General features: G+C 32.5%; 2 protein-coding genes across 5 annotated transcripts; one reads left to right on the forward strand and one right to left on the reverse strand.

Annotated features, from left to right (window-relative positions):
* The first annotated feature begins 4,734 nt into the window (after window positions 1–4,734).
* LOC107895407 (uncharacterized protein HI_0077) lies at window positions 4,735–6,898 on the forward strand. Its single transcript, XM_016820694.2, has 4 exons — window positions 4,735–5,012; window positions 5,106–5,225; window positions 5,631–5,861; window positions 6,368–6,898. Exons 1-4 carry the CDS (start codon window positions 4,815–4,817, stop codon window positions 6,758–6,760), a joined length of 942 nt encoding a protein of 313 aa, XP_016676183.2. The 5' UTR covers window positions 4,735–4,814; the 3' UTR covers window positions 6,761–6,898.
* A 624-nt stretch (window positions 6,899–7,522) lies between these two features.
* Window positions 7,523–17,732, reverse strand: LOC107896312 (dihydrolipoyllysine-residue acetyltransferase component 1 of pyruvate dehydrogenase complex, mitochondrial). Of its 4 annotated transcripts, none has more exons than XM_016821455.2 (23): window positions 17,393–17,732; window positions 16,790–16,840; window positions 16,343–16,397; window positions 16,241–16,274; window positions 15,137–15,186; window positions 14,990–15,034; window positions 14,733–14,806; window positions 14,367–14,436; window positions 13,716–13,904; window positions 13,582–13,626; window positions 13,400–13,473; window positions 12,631–12,700; window positions 12,089–12,484; window positions 10,701–10,761; window positions 10,577–10,621; window positions 10,403–10,486; window positions 9,406–9,482; window positions 9,275–9,337; window positions 8,841–8,911; window positions 8,689–8,749; window positions 8,208–8,268; window positions 8,041–8,121; window positions 7,523–7,925 (listed from the first exon to the last, which is right to left on the reverse strand). In XM_016821455.2, exons 1-23 carry the CDS (start codon window positions 17,506–17,508, stop codon window positions 7,867–7,869), a joined length of 1,932 nt encoding a protein of 643 aa, XP_016676944.1. In that variant the 5' UTR covers window positions 17,509–17,732; the 3' UTR covers window positions 7,523–7,866. The 4 variants fall into 4 exon arrangements, with proteins under 4 accessions (XP_016676944.1, XP_016676946.1, XP_016676945.1 ...); XM_016821457.2 differs by having other exon boundaries at window positions 16,790–16,837; window positions 17,393–17,698; XM_016821456.2 differs by having other exon boundaries at window positions 16,343–16,400; window positions 16,790–16,837; window positions 17,393–17,694.
* Window positions 17,733–20,654: the final 2,922 nt, after the last annotated feature.

Genomic DNA, 20,654 nt, shown 5'->3' on the forward strand with positions numbered 1-20,654 from the left:
CCATACCTCTCAATGAACAACATACAAAACGATTATAATGCTATGCTCAAAGTACATATAAGCCATTTTCGCATGGCTATCCAAATTTATACAAAACCAAAGGGTACATGACCAACAACAACAAGGGTAGTCCTATACATGCCATTTTCAGAGTTCAACCAAAAGTGTACCAAAAGGGCTTTGATAGTGTAGACGACTTCGACTTCGACAATCCCGAGTCCGATAGCTGACGAACCAAAATCTATAAAACAGAGATTCAAAGAACGGAGTAAGCATTTAATGCTTAGTAAGTTTTGAGCAATGAAATTAGGCACAACTGAAGTATAGCATTCATATAACTAAACGAATAATTTCATATACACATATTCTCAAAAATCAGTCCTACTTCACATTTCCAACCCTCATATTCACACATAAGGGATCAACTTAACCAAAGGCCGGAAGCTCATTAATTGACTGAGCGAATAATATTTAAAAGGAATCAACTACTCCAATGCATATACGAAACGTACCTCATCGTTGGGATTTTACGAGCGTATTAATTGAAATTATTACAGCAAGATCACTCATTCCCAAACCAAGTACCTTCGGAATTTAGCCGGATATAGCTACTTGCTCAAATGCCTTCGGGACTTAGCCCGGTTATAGTAACTCGCACAAATGCCTTCGGGACTTAGCCCGGATATAGTAACTCGCACAAATGCCTTCGGGACTTAGCCCGGATATAGTAACTCACACAAATGCCTTCGGGCTTAGCCCGGAATTAGTCACTAGCACAAATGCCTTCGGGACTTAGCCCGATTATCATCCGAATATCCATGCACATATCAATAAATCATGACACATCTATATTTCATTTTCATAACTAGAATTCAAACACAAGTCACTTATCAAGCATTATCATTTTCGGCTCAATAGTTACATACAAAGAGCATGATTTTGATTTACTTAAAACATGATCTAATCGAATCATAATCTAAGATCCATTACTCAAAAACTTACCTCGGATGTTGTCGAACGATTTCGGTGGCTATTCGATCACTTTTTCCTTTCCCTTATCCAACTTTGCTCCTCTAAGATCTTGAGCTAATTCAAACAAATTTAACTTATTAAAGTCTCATTATGCTAGCTTATGGCCGAATATGACAAGGAGTTTGAAGGTCATATGGCCACCTTTAGCTCAAATACAAAATGGTCATACGCATTTTTAATCACATTGAGCAATTTAATACAATTAATCTAACATTTCCTCATGTGCACCTTTATGACCGAATACACACATCATTAACCTAATATCAATTAACTAAGCACTTTAACAAATTCTCCTTAAGCCGATTATCTAAGTCAAGATAGATTCATCATTGTGCTCGCCTATAACCGAATACATGCAACACCAATCTATCTCATGTGGCCGAATATGCATGTCTATGTTGAGGCCAATTATATGCTTAATACTTCCTACAAATATGGTTACTTGTATTGACTACATACCATTTTGTTTCAAGTTCAAAACTCGGCTAATACACATATATACACTAGTAATCAAATACTAACATTTGCACTTCACCTTACTACCATTTTTCATCCAAATAACATGAACAACAACCATATTTCTCTTCTACTTCCTACCATGGCCGAATGCATCAAGACACCATACCATTTCAATTTTGGTCATGGGTTAAACAAAGAACTTAATGTCTAACTCAAAAATGCTAAAAAGAAAATCCAAGAGTCATCAATCCACCATCACATGTATCATTACAAAGCTTCACATTTAGCATACAAATGACATCAACACAAATCCACCTTAGCCGAAACTTAACTCATCTTCATGGCTCATCACCACAACATCAAACACTAACCAAGAAGACAACACCCATGGCCGAATATCATCTCCATCACATAACAAAGATTTAAACCATGGGCTAGGTAGAACTCATGCTAACAACTAAAAACATGCATGAATCTCATGGAACAACATCAAACATACCTCCTCCTAAACACCAACCAACCGAACATGAAGCAAGAAAATCCTCTTCCTCTTCCTTCCTCAAGTCACGGCAATGGAGGAGTAGCCTAGCTCATTTTTTTTTCTTTTTCTCCTTCTCCTCCTACTAACCACTATTATTTTATTACCCATGCTCCTTATTTTATCATTCCTCCCATAAAACACTAACATAACATGTTTATGACATGTTTTACCCATCACATTTTGTCCACCCTCATTGTCATGGCCGGCCACTACCAATTAAGTGGGGAAATTGACATGCAAGTCCACCCTTTTTATTACATGCACTAATAGATCCTTATAGATTAACCTATCACATTTCAAAAGTGTCACACATAAGTCCAATTAACTAAATTCACATGCAATTAACTAAATCGAAGCTTAAAACTTTCACACATTCATATTCACATATTTTAGACAATAATTATCATATTCAAATAATTTGGTGACTCGGTTTAGCGGTCCCGAAACCGCTTTCCGACTAGGGTCACTTTAGGGCTGTCACACCATCAATTTTTATTGTAAATTTTAGGTTATTTTCATATTTAATTAAAAAATGGGTTATTTTGATAATTAATTAAATTTTTTAAATTATTTTTATAAAAAAAAGCCCAGATTATGATTTCTTTCATTTATTAAAAGTATAAGTCGATTTTTAAAAAAAAAAGAGTCCAACTTGATATGATGATCATTATCATTTAAAGATCATTTAAACCTCATATGTATTGCCTATATAAATGTTGTCTATTTGCATGCGTGTTTTGAGAGCACTATCCAATTTGAGATAATTGTTAAGGTAGATGCTTCTCTAATATTTTAGGTTTTATTGGAGAGTTCTTTCACTTTTATGTGAAGATAATTGAGGAAGAGTGAGTGTAAACAATTGTACATTTTGAGGCTGCTTTTATCCTTGTGTTATTAGGTAGTTAAGGCTTTAATCACCATTAGGTGTACTGTAAAAATTGTTTAGTAGATTCATCTTTTGAGTAAGGTTTTGTTGAGGTAGAATTATTATTTGAACTACATAAATAATCTTGGTTTCATTTTGCACTTTGCTTTTTTTTTTGTTATAATTTGCTTCACAATTTTGTTGAAATAGTTATTGTAACATCACTTTCAAAAGGAGAGTGCAAAAGATTGTAAATCAATGTGCAATTTAATTGATATTAAAGCTTGACTTCAGACATATTTGGAGATTTTGATTCTGGTTTTGCACCAATGGAGGCTATGGAAAAAGGTAGCTCTACTTATTATTCATCCTTGTATCAAATTATATCTATTAGAAAGATAAAATGAAAGCTTTTATAATATCTATTGATGAAAAAGCTTAAAGGTCTATTTAAGTGACGAACACATGCAATCATAATAAATACTAATGGAATAACCACTTCCAAACCTATAAATAAGTCCACAAGTGAGAAGAAAAGGTTGTCAATAATAACTCTAAAGTACTAAATATCATTTTTAGTGGTGTGGGCATCGAAAATTTTAAGATCATTCCAATGGATGAATGTTCCAAGGATATTTGGACTAGTGTTAAAAATCAATATAAAAAGAATGCATCCACTCACCTATGAAAAAGTCCAAATTCTTATAACTAGATTTGCAAACTTAAAAGATAAATGAGGAGAATCTACAATCGCTTTGTTGGAACTCTTCCCTTGCTTGCTTCATCTCACCTATAGTTTGATAGTATGTCATTCTTTCTTTAGTAAGAAGTTGTAGTAACAAAACTTGTTCAAACAAAAGACTACCATACACGCCCTTTACTGGCAAGCTACCCTCGCCTACCTTATCTATAGGCATTTCTATCCGTCGGCGCACAAGATCTGATCGACTACTCTACTACCATCATGCCGAAGGTTTTTTCTTTTTATAGGACGGAAAGAAAAATGAATAGCTTCCTCATAATTTTAGGACCTGTTCTTCTGTGCTTAAAAAAAAACACTTCTGGCTCTAAAAGCACTTTTGGAAAAAAAAAAGCTGTGCAGAACAAGTTGCTTTTGACTGGAATTTTTAGCTTTTCAGAAGTGTTTTTTAAAAACAATTCTGAAAAGGAGAAACTAAAATTTTTAACTTTTCCTCTCCCAAAAGCACTTTTAGTGCTTAATTACTTTTTCACCCTTTCAATACTTTCTCTTTTTTTATTTTTTGGTGCTTAATTACAAATGTGTTAAAATCATTAATTAAAAATAAAAAATATTTTTTAAAATACTAATTATAAATATTTAATGGTTATATTTAAATATTTAAAATGTAGTTTATATATTCTAATTAAATTTTATAAATAATTAATATTTATTACTTAAAAATATTTAAAATTTATATTTCATATATTAAAATATTAACAACAAGTTATAATATATTTTTTTATATTCTTACTAAAATATAATAATATTAATTAATTTAAATTTTATTTAAATGCATATTTGTTACTTAATAATAACATGTCTAAAATAAATATTTTATTTTTCAAAAACACTTTTTGACAGGAATGCTAAAGAATCAAATTTTAAATTAAACTTTTCAAAAACACTTTTCGACGGCACCTTTCAAAAGCATTGCCAACTAACCCCGTTAAACTTTATACTATATTTTATGAAATTTCTAATTAAACTTTTTGCTTGGTAAAATATTTTTTAATGTTAACAAACTAAACATAAATACCAATTTTAACCCCCAAAAAATAATATTAATATAAATAATAAAACCAAATTCAAGTAAATTTACATTTTTCTTAAATTTGATCAAGAAAATTGGAACTTATCTCTTAATACTGTTTTCCAGAACTGTGAGCCAGCGAGAGATGAGTCACGTTCAAACAGAGAGAGAAAACGAGACGCTCGTAGAGGCGGCGCTTCGTGTCCTAAACACAGCCGACCCCTTCGAGAAGGCCCGGCAAGGCGACTCGGTGGCATCCAAATGGCTCCAAGGAACCATCACCCGTCCCTACAACCCATCGCAGGACCTTCCCGTTCCCGATCGCCCCGCCAGGCTCACCAATGTACGTAGCAACTGCCCTCGATTTCCCCATAAGTTAACTGCTATTGAAATGGTTCAATAACAAGATTATGTGTTTTTCGTTTTTTGTTTTAAGGTTAAACTGGTGTCGCCAAGTTTGATGCCAAAGCTTGGGAAAGCAGGTAGCTTGCAGAGCAGGCAAGCCATTGTGCATAGTCTTGTGCATACCGAGAGTTGGGCTATTGACTTGTCTTGGGTACCTTTTTGTTTTTATTTAGTTGTTTTGGTTTATGATTATGGTTTGATTTCATTGTTCCAAAGCATTTAAGGTTGAAGAATATCTACCCTTTGGATAATCAGTGAGCTCATTGATTTTTAGTAATGAATGCTTGACTGACATTCCAATAGTTAGAATTTAACAAAGTTTGGAGTTTGAATTGGGATCCATTCATACAATTAAAGGCTTCAAATTGAAATTTTGTCACTTCTTCAGTTGATTGTTGGGAATTAAGGATTTCTAATTTTAAAGGTTTCTTGTATAAATATGGAGTCTTATGGCTTGAGTTGGTGCAACGTTTGAGTTTTGAGGAATTGATGATTTTGGAAGAAGTATTTTGTATTTGTGTGTATCCATTAATCTTCGTTTATCAATTTGATGAAGGATATAATTGCTCGTTTCGGTAAGAAAGAAGCAATGCCAAGAGAATTCTTTACGGATTTTGTGAAGGTAGCTCAAGATGAAGGCCGGCACTTCAGCCTGCTTGCAGCTCGGCTTAAGGAGCTTGGTTCTTCTTATGGTGCATTACCTGCTCATGATGGGCTATGGGGTTCTGCAATCGCTACATCCAAGGACCTATTGGCTCGATTGGCAATTGAGCATTGCGTCCATGAGGTGGACGATTTTCTTGTACTCATCTGCTATTTTAGAAGCATTGGACTAAGGCCTTAATACTGATAAGCTCTGGGGATAACATTGCATTTATGACAATTATAATCACTTAATTTCCTTATTAGTTTATGAACTCGATGAAAAGGCCTGCTTGCCGATTGCCTTCCTATACTCCTAATAGATGGTGTGAGCTTCTCTTGCAGAATTACTCTGTTTTAAATTCCCTTAGTATACTTGTTATGTGATGGAAAGTTAAGGACTTGTTCCGTTTCGGTGATTGATTATCAGAGCATATATATATATATATAAAGGGAAAGAATGCACAAAGGAATGCATATGAAAGTTCTTTGGGGTCTTAAGTAATGATGGAATGAGTTTATTTCATGTGAATATCTTCGGAACCTTGTAAATGAAATGAAAGATGGTGGACTTAGTGCATCTAAATATGCAACATGTGCACTAATTTACAAAATGTTAACTTTTGATGAAGCAACTGAAATATGATGCAGGCTAGGGGACTTGATGTTTTGCCAACAACCATCTCTAGGTTCCGTAACGGAGGCGATGATGACACAGCTGATTTACTGGAGAGAGTAGTTTACCCAGAAGAGATTACACATTGTGCTGCTGGAGTAAAGTGGTTTAAGTATCTTTGCTTGAGATCCAGAAATCCATCTTTGTATCAAGATATCCTGGCACTGGAAGAAAGTGAAGCAGGCAGAAGTGAGACTCAAATGGATAAAGAAAGTGAAGAGGTGATTCATAAATTTCATGCAATAGTAAGGACACACTTTAGGGGACCATTGAAACCACCCTTTAATGAGAAAGCAAGGAAAGCTGCTGGCTTCGGCCCTCAGTGGTATGATCCCCTCGCCGTGAAAGGCCCTGCCTCACAGTTCTAGCAGTAGACGTATACGAACTCCGGTGTTCATCAGATTTGTGTTGCTTGTGAGAACTGTTTTCTTTTTTACTTCAAATTCTGACCAGAATCTCTGAAATATTCCAAATTTTGATAATTAATGATTTTATGTTGACTTTAACCTTGTTGCTTATTACGATACATTGCATCAGTTTTCAAGTTTCCTTTATTGAAGTAGACTGACCGTATTAGTACCATGGTATCAAAGAAAAATTTGTCGGTAAAAATATTATGGAGGTCTTTATACTAGGTGTTTGCCCCCCACTTAAAATGATAAGTAAATTAATCTCTATATTTTATATCAAAAAGCAAATTCGTCCTTTATGTTAAAAAATTTATTTATTTCTATTATTGAAAACTGGCATGACTGGCAAAATAATCAAACAATGATGTATACAGAGTAATTTTTAATGGTAGAAATGGATAGTTTTTTTAACACAAGAATCAATTTACTCATATAGAGACTAATTTATCTTCTTTTTTAATAAATAAAACAAAAAACAATCTAACTTACAATTATGTACAGTTTTACCCTTTCTGAATATATTTTGTTTCACGCAGAGAATTATGTTACGTTCTATTTGCACTTAGGATAGATTGATTTTGATCTGTCATTGTTAACCATTCACTGCCTTGGATGACCTTTAGAAAAAATGTATCACAAAACTTGGATGATATGTGAAGAAATGTTGCATGTAATACATAGGTCAATTCAGTAGGCAGAATCTCAATTAAAACCACCAAGAAAAGGAATTGTACACATGAGAAATGTCATTGGAAATTTCAGTATTTGCATTTTCCCATCATACATCATCTTTATTTATCAGATGGAAACATGAAATTGCATAAAAAGCCCTGAAGAAAATGGTAAACTGAAAATATAATGCAAAATTCTACATCAGTAACGATTTGGTTCTCGTTAAGTTGAAGTAAAAAATTTTTGATAACCAGGATTGCGACGATTTTTCTGTCGCACAATGGAAGTTCCGGGACATAAAAATGATCAGTTTGAAGAATTATTGGCAAGCTTTATGAAAGACACCTCTGCACCACAGCTGATATCTTGGAATCTCAACAACAAAAATGTAATCATAGAAGAAGCCTCCGAATATCACTGAAGTTTGCTTTTAATGCTGATACAAATGCTCCTGCAACAAAAATAGCAGAAATCTCAGGCAGGCATCATGCTAAAGTATACATACACCATCCATCAGAAGATTTGCATTTAGATCAGTGATTAAAAAGGCTTGCACCACTGCATACCTCCAACTTTGCCATCAAATACACGATGATCAGCAGATAACGTCAAGTTCATTTTTGTCACAACTGCAGGCCTCTCGATCCCTGCACAAAATTTCAATATATGAAACCAAAAATACTTTGTAGCATGAAATATAAGGAAGCATACTTGACAAGGGTAATTGCTTTACCATCACTTCCAACCACCGGTTCAACAAATTTGTTTCCTCTACCAACAGCGAGAATACCAGCCTGCCAACAACATACAGAGATTTATAGCACCTTACGATGTCCAGATCACTTTCTAATAGCAAAATTTATTAGTGGCTTTGATATTCTAAATATTGCCTCTAGGAAAAAGTACAAAGAAAAAAGGAGATCTCCACTGTTTTCAAAATGAATATTATCAACAAATGGCAAAAACAGAACTATGATTCTCCAAATTTATCACTTTTTGTTTTAAAAAAATGTCATTAGACCAACTCCTTCTGAATTTTAAGGATTGAATGTAACATATTATTTGTGGAAGGGATAAATTGAAGTAACATCAATGTTTGCTCAGCAAAGGCACATGATGTTGACATAGACAATCTAGCAGGGTGCGAGTGAGAGCAAATATTCAGCTCAATCTCAGCTTATGCACATGAGCGCATGTGAGAGAGAGAGAGTTACCTGTGGGGGATTTATAATCGCACAAAACTGGTCGACGGGAAACATTCCCAGATTTGAAATGCTGCAAAAATTAGAATTTCTCAATATTTCTTTCAACTATTAAAAAGGCAGTGTGAGAACTAACATCCCATATGTATAAATAAAATCCATACCTGAATGTTCCTCCTTGAAATTCATTTGGTAAAAGCTTCCCAGCCCGTGCCTTTTCCGCTAGTTGCTTGACCTGAAGGCCAAGTTAAAGAAGATAACCAAGATAAACCAAACCCAGAATTTAAATTGACAATTAATAAAATATTAACTGAAAAGAAACAGACCAAAAGAATGAAAATTAGCTTGTAATTCTGCCCTTGTTGACTATCATCTAGCACATTGCAGATTGTTTTAAGCATCTAGTTTAACTTAAGCTCTATACACAGTTTTTGAGTGATATTTAAAGAAACACTGTTGCAAGCATGTCCAAGTATGTCTTATGTTATCTATCTAGATCTAACAAGCTCAAAATTGAGAAAGCACAAGCTCACATGGGTAGTGGAGCCAAACAAAATTGTTAAACTAAAAAGCAGGTAGAGGTTGAAGATGAAAGTACCTCTGAGGAGATTGATGAAATGGATTTCTGGTCAGCATTCCTTACAATTGGGGTCATTAACCCCTGCAATGCAAATAAAATAATAAGCAGTTTGGTCCATAGAACCTGAGAACATGTTATTGGAAGCGTACCTTCTCAGTAGCAACTGCAATTGATATGTCAACAGAATCACACAAAATTATTTCCCCTTTCTCAACATCCCAATAAGCTGCAGTCATTGACATAGCATACTTTTTAGTTAGAAATAAGCTAAAAGGCTATAATTTTGGGTGAAAGCTAAATTGTCACCAAAGAGAAACAAGTTATGTACAAATTGTCCACTCTATAAAAAAGCACTCGTAAATTGGTAATTTGATGGTGGAATTTCTTATACATAGTTTGACAAATTAGTAACCCCAGTTCCCTTCCCGTATGAAACTTCAAACAAATTAGTAATCTTAGTGCCCATTCAGTTTGAAACTTCTTCAATGCCACATTGTACTATTAACACAAAACATTTTTTTTCCTCATTGAGATGTTAAAGGAGGGCTCATACACTCACCTAGTCCTAATGTAAGAACTTCAGATTATATCAAAGTGAAGAAATATTTTATACAGCATTAATACAGTCACCAGCATTATCTTTTCAGACTAAGCTAAAAACCATTTATAGACCAGCAACTACAAACTAGATGCTAAACAACTAACAGAAAATTAGAAACAAAATGACCCCACAGTCTAGGGGCATTTCCCTCGTTAAGAAATATAAAGTTCTGGTCTGAGGGTGAAAAAGCAAGCAGGGCTGGGAATGGAATGAGAGCAGGCTACCTCCCACAAATAATTTGACAACTCAACAATAAAAATATACATAAAGGTATAAAAGAATAAAAACAATTCTTTTTTCTTTCACAAAAGAACTCAAAAAACATTTTTTGATATGCATCAGTTTAAAAATGTTGGGACTTCCAATGTTTACAGCAGTAAAACAGATTGGGATCTAGTCCAGGAGAGAAATATCACCCAACAACTCCAGCAATCTTTACATCTTACAATTGATCATATGCTCTTATTACTTGCCTTGGCTTGGCTCCTATACCATGTTTACTCAAAAATCAATGAGGACCCCACTTTAACAAAATTATGTCTTACCATTAGCTTCAGGTACATTTTTTAGAGCAACTGCAACCGCTTTTATGACAATGTCATTGACTGAAACTTTAGTATCATGCTTCTCTGCAAATTAAGAAAGAATAGAACAATTAGCAGTAAGCCAAACCAAGGACATGGAAAATCAATATGATTATACGGGAATCTATTCAATACCTTTAAGCTCCTTCCTAAAAGAAAGAAGAGGATCCAGTACAACATCTGATGAACACAATAAAACTGTTAAGTTCAAAGGGTTAAATGCTACTAAAACTTGTAGATAAATATTTTATGTTCCAACCTGAAGATAAATACAAATGTGGTGTAGTCTGTTTAGATTCCAATAACCTCCTCGCAATAACCTGCAGAATGAACAAAAATGCAGTATCAATAGGGAATCAAGTGTTCACCAATACATCAACTTTCCATCATTAACTCATTAAAACCACATAAAACAAAGTAATAAGTAATAGAGATTGATCAGAACACTATTCGAATATAAAATTTAGTAAGAAAAAATGCATGAAAGGAGAAATCCAAGAATACCAAACAAGTAGATCGATTCAAATATGTCTTACTATTAACAACATTTGACAGTACAACGAATGAAAAGGTTCTCAACACTAAACAGAAGTTATAGCAGTAACAGACATTTTTCTTCCAACTACTTAGATTGAAGTTCTTTGAGAATACTGCTAATTATTAGGCCATTCCATATGCATTTGACACCAACAAAATCTGAAAGGCACGCCTGAAAATGGAACCCAGAAAAACAGCATGCTCCTCAATCTCTTAAATATCTTGATTTGATCACATGACCATTTAAAAACATACTGAGATTTATATTCTACAGATTACACAAATTTCTTTTCAACCATTATCAATTATAAATAATTTTGAAAAATAAAGTTTAATTTAAAATATATTAATAATTTTTTGAAATGGACTTATACATTTGATTAAAAATATTTCCGACCTTCGAACATAAATTTAATAAATAGAGGGATTTTTTCAACATTTTTAATTTTTCTTTAACTTCACTTGTTTACTTTTTTAATTACATTTTTGCTTTTTAAGGTTCAGCCCTTTTTAATTGTGTCAGCTTCTCTTTGTATTGGTTATCGAGATTTTCTATCCCACCCGCTTTTATTTTCCTTCTTTTTCTGTCTTTTTCTTCTCTCCTCACCCAGTCACAAGAGTCCAATGGATCCAACCCATATCCCGAGCCCTTGTCTGTGCCATGTCGACACAGGTCCAAGCAGCAATAACTTGCGAATCTATTGTGTGATAGCCATCAAAGCCTGGGTCCTTTAAGCGAACTCAGCTTAGACTAATTGACTTGTCAATACAAATGAGTGGTTAAACAATTACATGCAAACTCTGCAAACCAAGTCCTTCGACTGTTGCTCCCTTTAACTTCAATCAAATGCACTCATGTAAACCTCCCAATTTTGGCAAAGCTCCTAGCACCATTTTATTTCCAAAATCTTCAACGCTACCATCTGCCTTTACCATCAGTTTTTAGCACATACATATTAATTTTCTTTTGTTGAATTTGTTATGCATAATTTTTCCAATTTCCAACATCAATCTAAAGTTTATGAATAGGTTGATTTTTATCTTTAAATATTGACCTAGTTAGAAAGTACAATGCCAAAGTCTCTTTCCTATCAGGTCAATGAAACGTACCTTGCGTATTTGAGTATTGGGCAAGTCTTCAAAAGAATCTGATTGCTGGGGAGCCTTTGACTCAGGCCTCGCAGAAGGAGATTTCTGAGAGCTGGTTTGAGGTGATGGTTTTGACTCCTCAGATGGAGAAATTTTGGGAGATCCTTTTCCGGACTTAATTGCAGCCAAAACATCCCCTTTAAGCAAAGTACCATGAGGACCTGATGCCTTCAATGACGATGCATCTAATCCATATTCCGAAATAAGCAACTTGGCTGATGGACTTATCTTTGTAAAACCAGACTTCTGTTCTCTAACTTCAGTTTTTGATTCATTCTGTGTTGGTTCTTGCTTTTTGACAGCTGAATCACCAGAAGCAGAAGTCTTCACAGCTTCGATATCATCTGGGTCTTCAACCTTGTAAAGTAAGAAGCATTAGTAACCATGTGCTTGAAGTAATTGCCATTAACTTGCCTTCAAAAAAATTCTGTGACTAAATATAGAGAGGTCAATTTACAGCAATATGAAATAAGTCAACTTAAAAGCACATAATGACAACTTACTGTTATTGCAATAGGTTGACCCACAGCCACATCCTTTGAACCTTCAGGAGCCAGTATCTTTGCCAGGTAGCTGCACCCAACAATTTCAACTCACAATTGTAAGCTTACAATTAACAGAAATTAACCATAGAAATAAAAATCATGTCAATCTCAAATCCAAGAAAACCTTTCTTTTGCTATTAACCCATAGGAAAAAAAATCCTTGCTGCTTGATTGAACTGTGTTCAACCTGCTATTGTGGTCAATATCATAGGATTTGACTTATCTAACCACATAAATACAGTCCAATTTTTTCACAACGATGTGTTCTTAATTTGGCATCTTATTAGTAGTATTTTTTTTTAACTGTCAGTCCTGCTATATGTGCATTATGGAAAACCCATGCTTATGCCTCACGACAATGTTTATGCCCAACGATTTGAGGGTATATAGTTACAAAGGCCCTGGTTTTGCTGACAGCCAAGTGTAATGACCATATATGAGTATGGTCAAATTCCCTTGAAAACAAGTATAAAATAGTAATAGTTACTATCCAAAGGAGATTCTCATCTTGAGGCATATCAAATACGTCTAGAAGAACCATTTTGAAAGACTCATGCTTGATACCTCACTGTTTCTCATCCTTTTCGATGGAGGAAGTAACAAATGATCAGCTAAAGAAATTAAGTTAACATGAAATTTACACTATCTATTGGTGTCCATTGGTGCTTGCCCTACAGGCTTGCTATCACCTATCAGCAATAAACTCCAAAGCAAGAAAGAAGATTACCCCTCTTCAAGGCTCTCAAATTCAAGGGTAGCTTTGTCAGTCTCAATCTCACATATAATGTCCCCCACTTCTATCTGCTCAACGGAGTTAGGCATATCAATGGGAACAAGGTCATTATTCACTCAAATAGAAAGAGATAGCATTTTAAAGTAATCACATAATGTGTGCTAATAAAAACTAACCTTCTCCCCTTCTTTTTTCCTCCACTTGAAAATGTTACCCTGATTCTGTATAAGAAAATATGAAAAGGCAAACATAAGCTTTGCAGTAAAAATGCCAGAAAAGTAGGTTCATGTTTTAACCTATATTTTCCTACCATTGTGGGAGAGAGTGCTGGCATTCCAATAACAATGTGTGGAGGAAGACCCGATGCTTTGATGTTAGTAGAACTTGGTTCCTCTTCCTTTTCAGAGATTCTGACATCCTGATGAGCTGTTTTTTCCTCAACATCCAATCCAGCCCCAAGTGTAAAAGGGATCTTCGTGATATTTTCTTCATCCTCAACCTTGTTAACACATTCAAATTAGTATTAACAAACTGTTCATTGCATAGTTGGCCCTCAATGAAATTTATTATTAAAAAGCATAAAAAAATTCAAATTCAGATATCAAAAGCTATTCACTGTAGAATAAGATAAATTTTATTGTCAATCAGAAGGTACTTTTCCAATGACATTGTTGATACTTTTTACAAATTTTATGAGCATAAGCCCTATTTATATTGTTATTATTCCTTAACCTTTATCGAATTCTAAGAAGCATAAAGAGAAGTGGATGACTCAAAAAAATTGGTAAGCAGAGCAGGTGTTTATTAGGTCAGAAATGAGTGTAGAAGGCATGATACAGAGGATAAGAAAATCACCAAGTGCCAAGCAAGACTCTTTGCTTCTAGAAAAATTCAAATAGAATCAGACTTTACAAATTTATTTATAGTATGCCACTAAAGGATTGACAAAAGAATAAAATACCATTACTGCAATGGGTTGCCCCACAGGCACATCTTTTGAACCTTCAGGTACTAGTATCTTGACCAAAAACCTGCAGATAAGCACTCCAACCATAAGCAAAGGTAACAGAAATTAAGGATGGTAATGAAATTCAATAATTCAGGCGTGCGTTTCAGTCAAGATTAACAAGATGAAACACCACAAGAAAGCTGTATAAAGGGATCACATGAAGCAATAGAAAGTTGTAAAAGGAAACTGAAAATCCCATAGGCAGAGCAACATTTAGTGGCATTACCAAATATGCCACTCTAAGGAATAAATTAGGCCATAAATCAGAAACCGTGTAAGTTGAAAAAACTTAAAGCGGTAAGAAAGAATATAGTTTACCCTTCTTCAAGACATTCAAACTCAAGTGTTGCTTTATCTGTCTCTATTTCACACAGTATATCACCAGGTTCAATCTGTTAGATAAGCATCAATGATGAGGAAATAAATCACAATGAAAGAATTAAATCAATTAAATCTCTGCACCTTATCACAAGATTTTCTTTTTCTTTTTTAACAATCATCTTTAGTTTATATCTAGTTCAGATGTAAAGACCACATACAACCTACAGTTTCCAGTAATTACTTATATAACTGACCTTATCTCCTTCTTTCTTCTTCCATTTTGCAATGTTACCTTGGCTCTGCACAAGAGCAACAAGTATCACAAGCTTGACCATTGTAATAACAGGAGGAAGTCTATATCCTAGCAAATTTATGAGGTTTAGCATTCCAAAATATATTACCATTGTTGGAGACAAAGCAGGCATCCCCAGCACTGTATGCTCCGGAAGGTCTGTAATAGCATAACTTAGTGATAAGCAAGGATACAAATATTTGGCAGATATCACAACAAAAGGACACATGCAAAACCTAATTGCAAAAGAAGAGGAATCTTTTACCATTTTAATAAGTAGACATGAACCCAGAACCTACTCTAACCCCTCTCCATACTTTTAAAGCTAGGCTAAGGCCCAACAGCCCACCAATGCATTATGAGACTGGAAAATTATTTAACTCACATAACCAGAAGTGATACATTCCAATTTGAATCATTGAGATAATTTACATGTAAGCTGCAGAATATAAGTAAAATATTTTCAAATATATCTTGCACAAAGACAATGTACTGATTCACTATCAGCGTAACCAGCATTTGTCCTTAGACATCAGAGAGGTAAACATGACATCCAACCAATAACCTACAAGTAGGAACAGCTAATTCTTTGGCACATAGCATATATCACTAAGGCTAGGAAGTTAAGTGCTTTTTGGCCAGGCAGATTTATAAATACTGAGAAAACTAATAATGAACTGCAGTATCATACATAAGAATCCTTGTACCATTAATACCAAATAATCTAGCAAATTGGATTTTAGAATTTCCGCCACTCCTGCACAATTGTTTCTGATTAATAAAATATAGATGATTCTTACTTCAAAATATACAAAAATTTTATGGAAGTTTACAAGTAAATAGCCCTTTGCCTAGATAAATATCCATGAATAGCATTAAGACATAAAATCAGCGCCCAGCATTTGCCAAGTGCAGGTTATGACTCTACTGCAAGAAATTCATGCAACAGCCACTAAGTACTATAAGTAGACTGAATCAATAAGTCGATTTTGTAATAGATAGACAAAGAGACTAAACAGTCAGGCTAATCTAGTTAGCAACTTTTTTATGACCCAGATACCAATCATAAGATCATATCTACTTTGCAGTTACTTGAAATGGAAAAAAAATGCAATGAAAAGTAAACCACTCAGAGGCACGCTGTCAAAAATTTAAAAACTAGATAGTCCCATATGGGAAGAGGGAAATTTTTTGAAGTAAAGATGGAATATACCTGAAGAAGAGAAATGACGAACTCCAATCTGCAACTGAAAAACCTATTATATCAGAAAACAACCTTATTGTAGAACAATACAAGTAAAAATTAAATACCAACCTTGAGCTTTGATGAATTACCGTATACTCCAATTATGGTGGACAAAGCATTGGACCTGATATGGGGGGGAAAAGCTGGTAAGATTCAGAAAGTATGCAATCCAGCTACACATGTCCAAATAGAGGCATGATAAACCAAATTGAGTGAACTTCAACACAATTCCATTATTTATACAAAAATGTATTGGTTTTGGGTTGGAAAATTAAGAAGGGAAAACAACATCGACCCAACACAAACTTCAGTTAAAAGTTATCCCCTAATATTTGTTTGGCTAAAAATTTGCATTACACGAGCAAAACAGGTCACCTTGACAAATACAAAGATAATGGGTATAGGTTTTAAAGCAGGTACATGAAAAATTACACAAGTAAAACCATTGCACAAATGACTAAAAAGTAGTAGTAATAAATTTTACTCCTCAGAAATAGGAATCCACTAAATGCAAACCTTAAGCAAGATCCATCCCAGTCCTTGAAAGGCCTTTCCACATTTGAACTGCTGCAGCAGCAAATCAGTAAAAAGGGACGTAAGCAAAACAACCGAAACTCATGTAAATGTGCTACACTTAACACGAATTAAAGAGCTTATCATATAAATGACCAAGAAAAATTGTAATTAAGAACCATAGTCCTACATAATAAGAGTGAACTTAAAATGCTAAACTGCTATATTTCACTTGGAACAAAAGGAAATAGGTTGCTGATAAGGTATACAAGTGAAAAAAATTTAGATAGCAAGTACCTTATGCATAATGTAACATAATAAATAAGCCTAAAATTCTCCATCTCATATCAAAACAAAAATTCTCACAAACCCAATTCTGAATATCACTACTTTGTCCAATTAAAAAAAGAAGAACATTAAAATGCAAATCCCTATTTGATTTCTAAACTAAAATTCTCACAGGGAAAAAGAAAAGAAAAACCCAAGCTCTCAAAATTATTACTTGCATCAAAAAAGTTTCCGATCAGATGCATACGATGATTATCATTGCAAGTATACAGTACCGTTCATGTACATATAAATAAATAGAAAGAAGGTTAAAAATACCGAGAAAGTGGTGTGGGTGAGGCGAAGGAAGATAGAAAACGAGCTCTAAACAGAGATGGGAGGGCTCTTGAGAGAACTGGGTTCCTAAGCCGTGAAACCGCCATTGAAAGGGCCATGAGGATTCGATTTTATTTAACTTACAGTTTCATAAAAGGAAGAAGAGGAAAATGAACAGGTTCTTTATGGTGTTTATGAGTATGTTTTGACTGATCGATCAGAAGAAAGGTAGATCGAAAATGGCTGCGCCAAAGCGCCTACAGATTCCGACTATACAATTTTTTTTATTATTTTTGTTTCTTTTATATTTGTCTAAAAGCTCCTATAAGCCCTTTTTTAAAATAATAAAAATTAAAACTCCAATAAGCCCATCAACTTTAAAATAAAATTCTCAGTAAAAATTTTACCCAATTAAGTCTTTTTATGTTAAAAATTTATCAATTAAGCCCTTTAACCAAGACACCTTTCTAACCTACAACAATTGAGTTAGCCGGCATAAAGCTGATGTGGCAGTCCACATCAGTAAAATTATAAATGAATTTAAATAAATAATTGTCTAAATTCATTATAGAGGTAGTTTTTTAAATTAAGGGTGAGTAAAACTCGATTCAATTAAAAAATTTTGAGAAAGTTTCGAATTTTGAGTTAATTGAATTGTGTTATTCGATTCAACTCGAATAAGTAATTCAAGTTTTGAGTTTGAATCAAGTTGAATTTTATAATTCGAATAACAGATTAGTGTAAATACTCCTCCTTTAGTCCATGTTAATTTTGAAAATGAGCAAATTGGTCTCTCTCTCGTAACAAAAATTACAAAAAAAAATCAATATAATTTTTAAGAATTCAAAATAATTTTTAAAATTCAAAATATTTCTAAAGAATATATAAAGAAAGTTCATTTTTTTAAAATTTTCTAAAACAATAATTTTGGGAACTAAATAAGTTAATCAATTATTCAAGTTTATCATACTAAATTATCTTATTTTTTATTATTTTGCTTTGAAAAAATTTTCAAGAATTAGTTATACTATAACAAAATTTTGATTTGACTTGAATTTCATTTCACTCAGTAAAATAAGACTCATCAACTCAAAATTTTTTCACTCGATTTAATCGAACACTCTTATTTTAAACCATATAAACTTTAAAAATATAGAAAGAAATTAAAAATAAAAAAATTAAGAAATAAATTTATTTAAAAATTCAAGTTGAAAATAAACCTGCATGTATAGGTTAAAAAAAGTATATATATAAATTTATTTTTATGTATCTCTTTTTTTATACACATGTTTAACCACACAATAAGATGTAAATTTTTGGATATTGCATTTTTACATCCTGCATTAAAGTAGTAACTAATAATGAAAATGGTTGTCAAACACCAATGCCATAATTTACAAATTAGATAAAAGAAAAAGCCAACAACATCAACTTAAGAAAGAGAATTTGCCTATGTTGAGATAATGACAAAAACAACCGCCTCCATTTTTTCTTCTCTTTTATAATTTAATAATATTTGACAATTTATTCTAAATATTTTATAAATTTAAATATTATATTTTGGATATAGAATCCAAATTCAAATAAACTTGGATATTTATTTGTCTCGATTTATTTTAGATTTGATTTATAAAATAACATTTTATTTTTGACCTTTTATTCCTCGTTCTCTATGTATATTTTCTTAATTTTTATATTTTTCTATAATTTAGAAAACTACATGTAAATTGAATATGGGCAAACAAGTATTTAAATTCAAATAACCTAAATGTCAATTTATTTCGATTCATTTTAGATTAGACCTGCTTATAGGTTGAGCTACTCGCTTAGACTCATCTAAAAAATAGAAGGATTTGGACAAAATACAAGACTTGAAAAATAGATTTAGGTAAAATTTAAGGCCTATGTCTATATGAGCCGAACTGTGGACAAAATTTTTCTACTCAAGTCCAGCCCAGCCAAAATATATTATGTTATAAAAAATATTGTATTAATTATATATGTGTTAAATAATAAGTTTATATATATTTATATTTATATTAAATCACTAACCAATAACAACTAAACTTATTGCCCAAAACTTAAAAAAAAACACTTGTTTAACTAAATAACCCCACCCAAAATATAAATGTTTAAAAATTATATTTAGTAAAATAAAATATTTATTATATTTATTTTTATTTTTAATATAATAAAACATTTATTATATTTATGGTAGTATTTTTTAATATAAATATTTTTTAATGTATTTTTAACATGTTAGAAAACTTTTATTTTAACGTTTTTAATGCATTTAGTTCATTATATTTAAAAAAATTTAAATAAAAATTATTCTAAAAAATCAAATATGGACACACCGAGTCGAGCCCAGGTTCACTTTTATTAAATGGGGTCAAGTTTGGACAAAAAAAGAGTAAGCCAATTTTTCGGGTTGGATCAGACCCGAACTTGAAATTTTGATTTAGATAAGTTTAAGCCAAACCCATCTTGGCCCATAAGCATCTCTATTCTAGAATTTTTTTAATATATTTTTTTGAATTTTTTTTAATTTTGCTCATGTAAAATGCCACATCAATCTCAAAACTATTGACCTAGAGGCCGTTAACGACCACGTCAACTTAATAACAATCAAAGTAAAAAACTATTGGTCAAATGACTTAATTAATGAATTTTTAACTTTTTAGAGTTTAATTGCGTATGGGTTTTTTTGTAAAGGGATTTTATTGATTTTTTTTTATGTTCAAAGCTTTATTGGACCCTTAGCCATTATATTCTAAATTTCATTATTAATCAATTTGACATAAAAATAATTTAACGAAGTCACGTCAAAGATGATATATAATTGAATTAAATATGAAATTGAAATATGTAATTTCACATGAAGTCAAATATATTTTTTATGAAATAAATAATATATATTCAATTTTATAAAAAAATAAATTCTTTATTATTTTATAATTAAAAATATAGAAAAGAATAAATTAAATACATATTTCATAGATAAATAATAACAATGGTAAATTTGTCTTTTCTTATTTAAAATTTGCTTAGTAAATAAATCTTAAAGAAGTTTAAGGGATGTTCTCCAAACTTAAAGGGATAAGTGGGCATTCTTGAAACCATTGATGTAAGTGTCAATGAGACATTAGTCTTCCTACATTGACAACAATACATATATCAATCGAGTTATAAAATTTATTGGACGAAAAATTAGTGTTTTAGCTTTCCTTGAAAATGGTAAAATTTCATTTAACTCAAATTGGAG

Source organism: Gossypium hirsutum, chromosome A10, assembly GCF_007990345.1.
Source record: "Gossypium hirsutum isolate 1008001.06 chromosome A10, Gossypium_hirsutum_v2.1, whole genome shotgun sequence".
Lineage (NCBI taxonomy): Eukaryota > Viridiplantae > Streptophyta > Magnoliopsida > Malvales > Malvaceae > Gossypium > Gossypium hirsutum.

Bases quoted from the DNA above. Each gene is read 5' to 3' on its own strand.
- LOC107895407 (XM_016820694.2), top strand. From the start codon at position 4,815: ATGAGTCACGTTCAAACAGAGAGAGAAAACGAGACGCTCGTAGAGGCG. The intron at 5,013-5,105 runs GTACGTAGCAAC...TTTTGTTTTAAG, and splicing joins GCCCCGCCAGGCTCACCAAT to GTTAAACTGGTGTCGCCAAG. The intron at 5,862-6,367 runs GTGGACGATTTT...AATATGATGCAG, and splicing joins TTGAGCATTGCGTCCATGAG to GCTAGGGGACTTGATGTTTT.
- LOC107896312 (XM_016821453.2), bottom strand. From the start codon at position 17,508: ATGGCCCTTTCAATGGCGGTTTCACGGCTTAGGAACCCAGTTCTCTCA. The intron at 13,627-13,715 runs GTAGGAAAATAT...TTTCTTATACAG, and splicing joins CAGCACTCTCTCCCACAATG to AATCAGGGTAACATTTTCAA. The intron at 8,912-9,274 runs GTACTTTCATCT...CTTGGCCTTCAG, and splicing joins TTTCATCAATCTCCTCAGAG to GTCAAGCAACTAGCGGAAAA.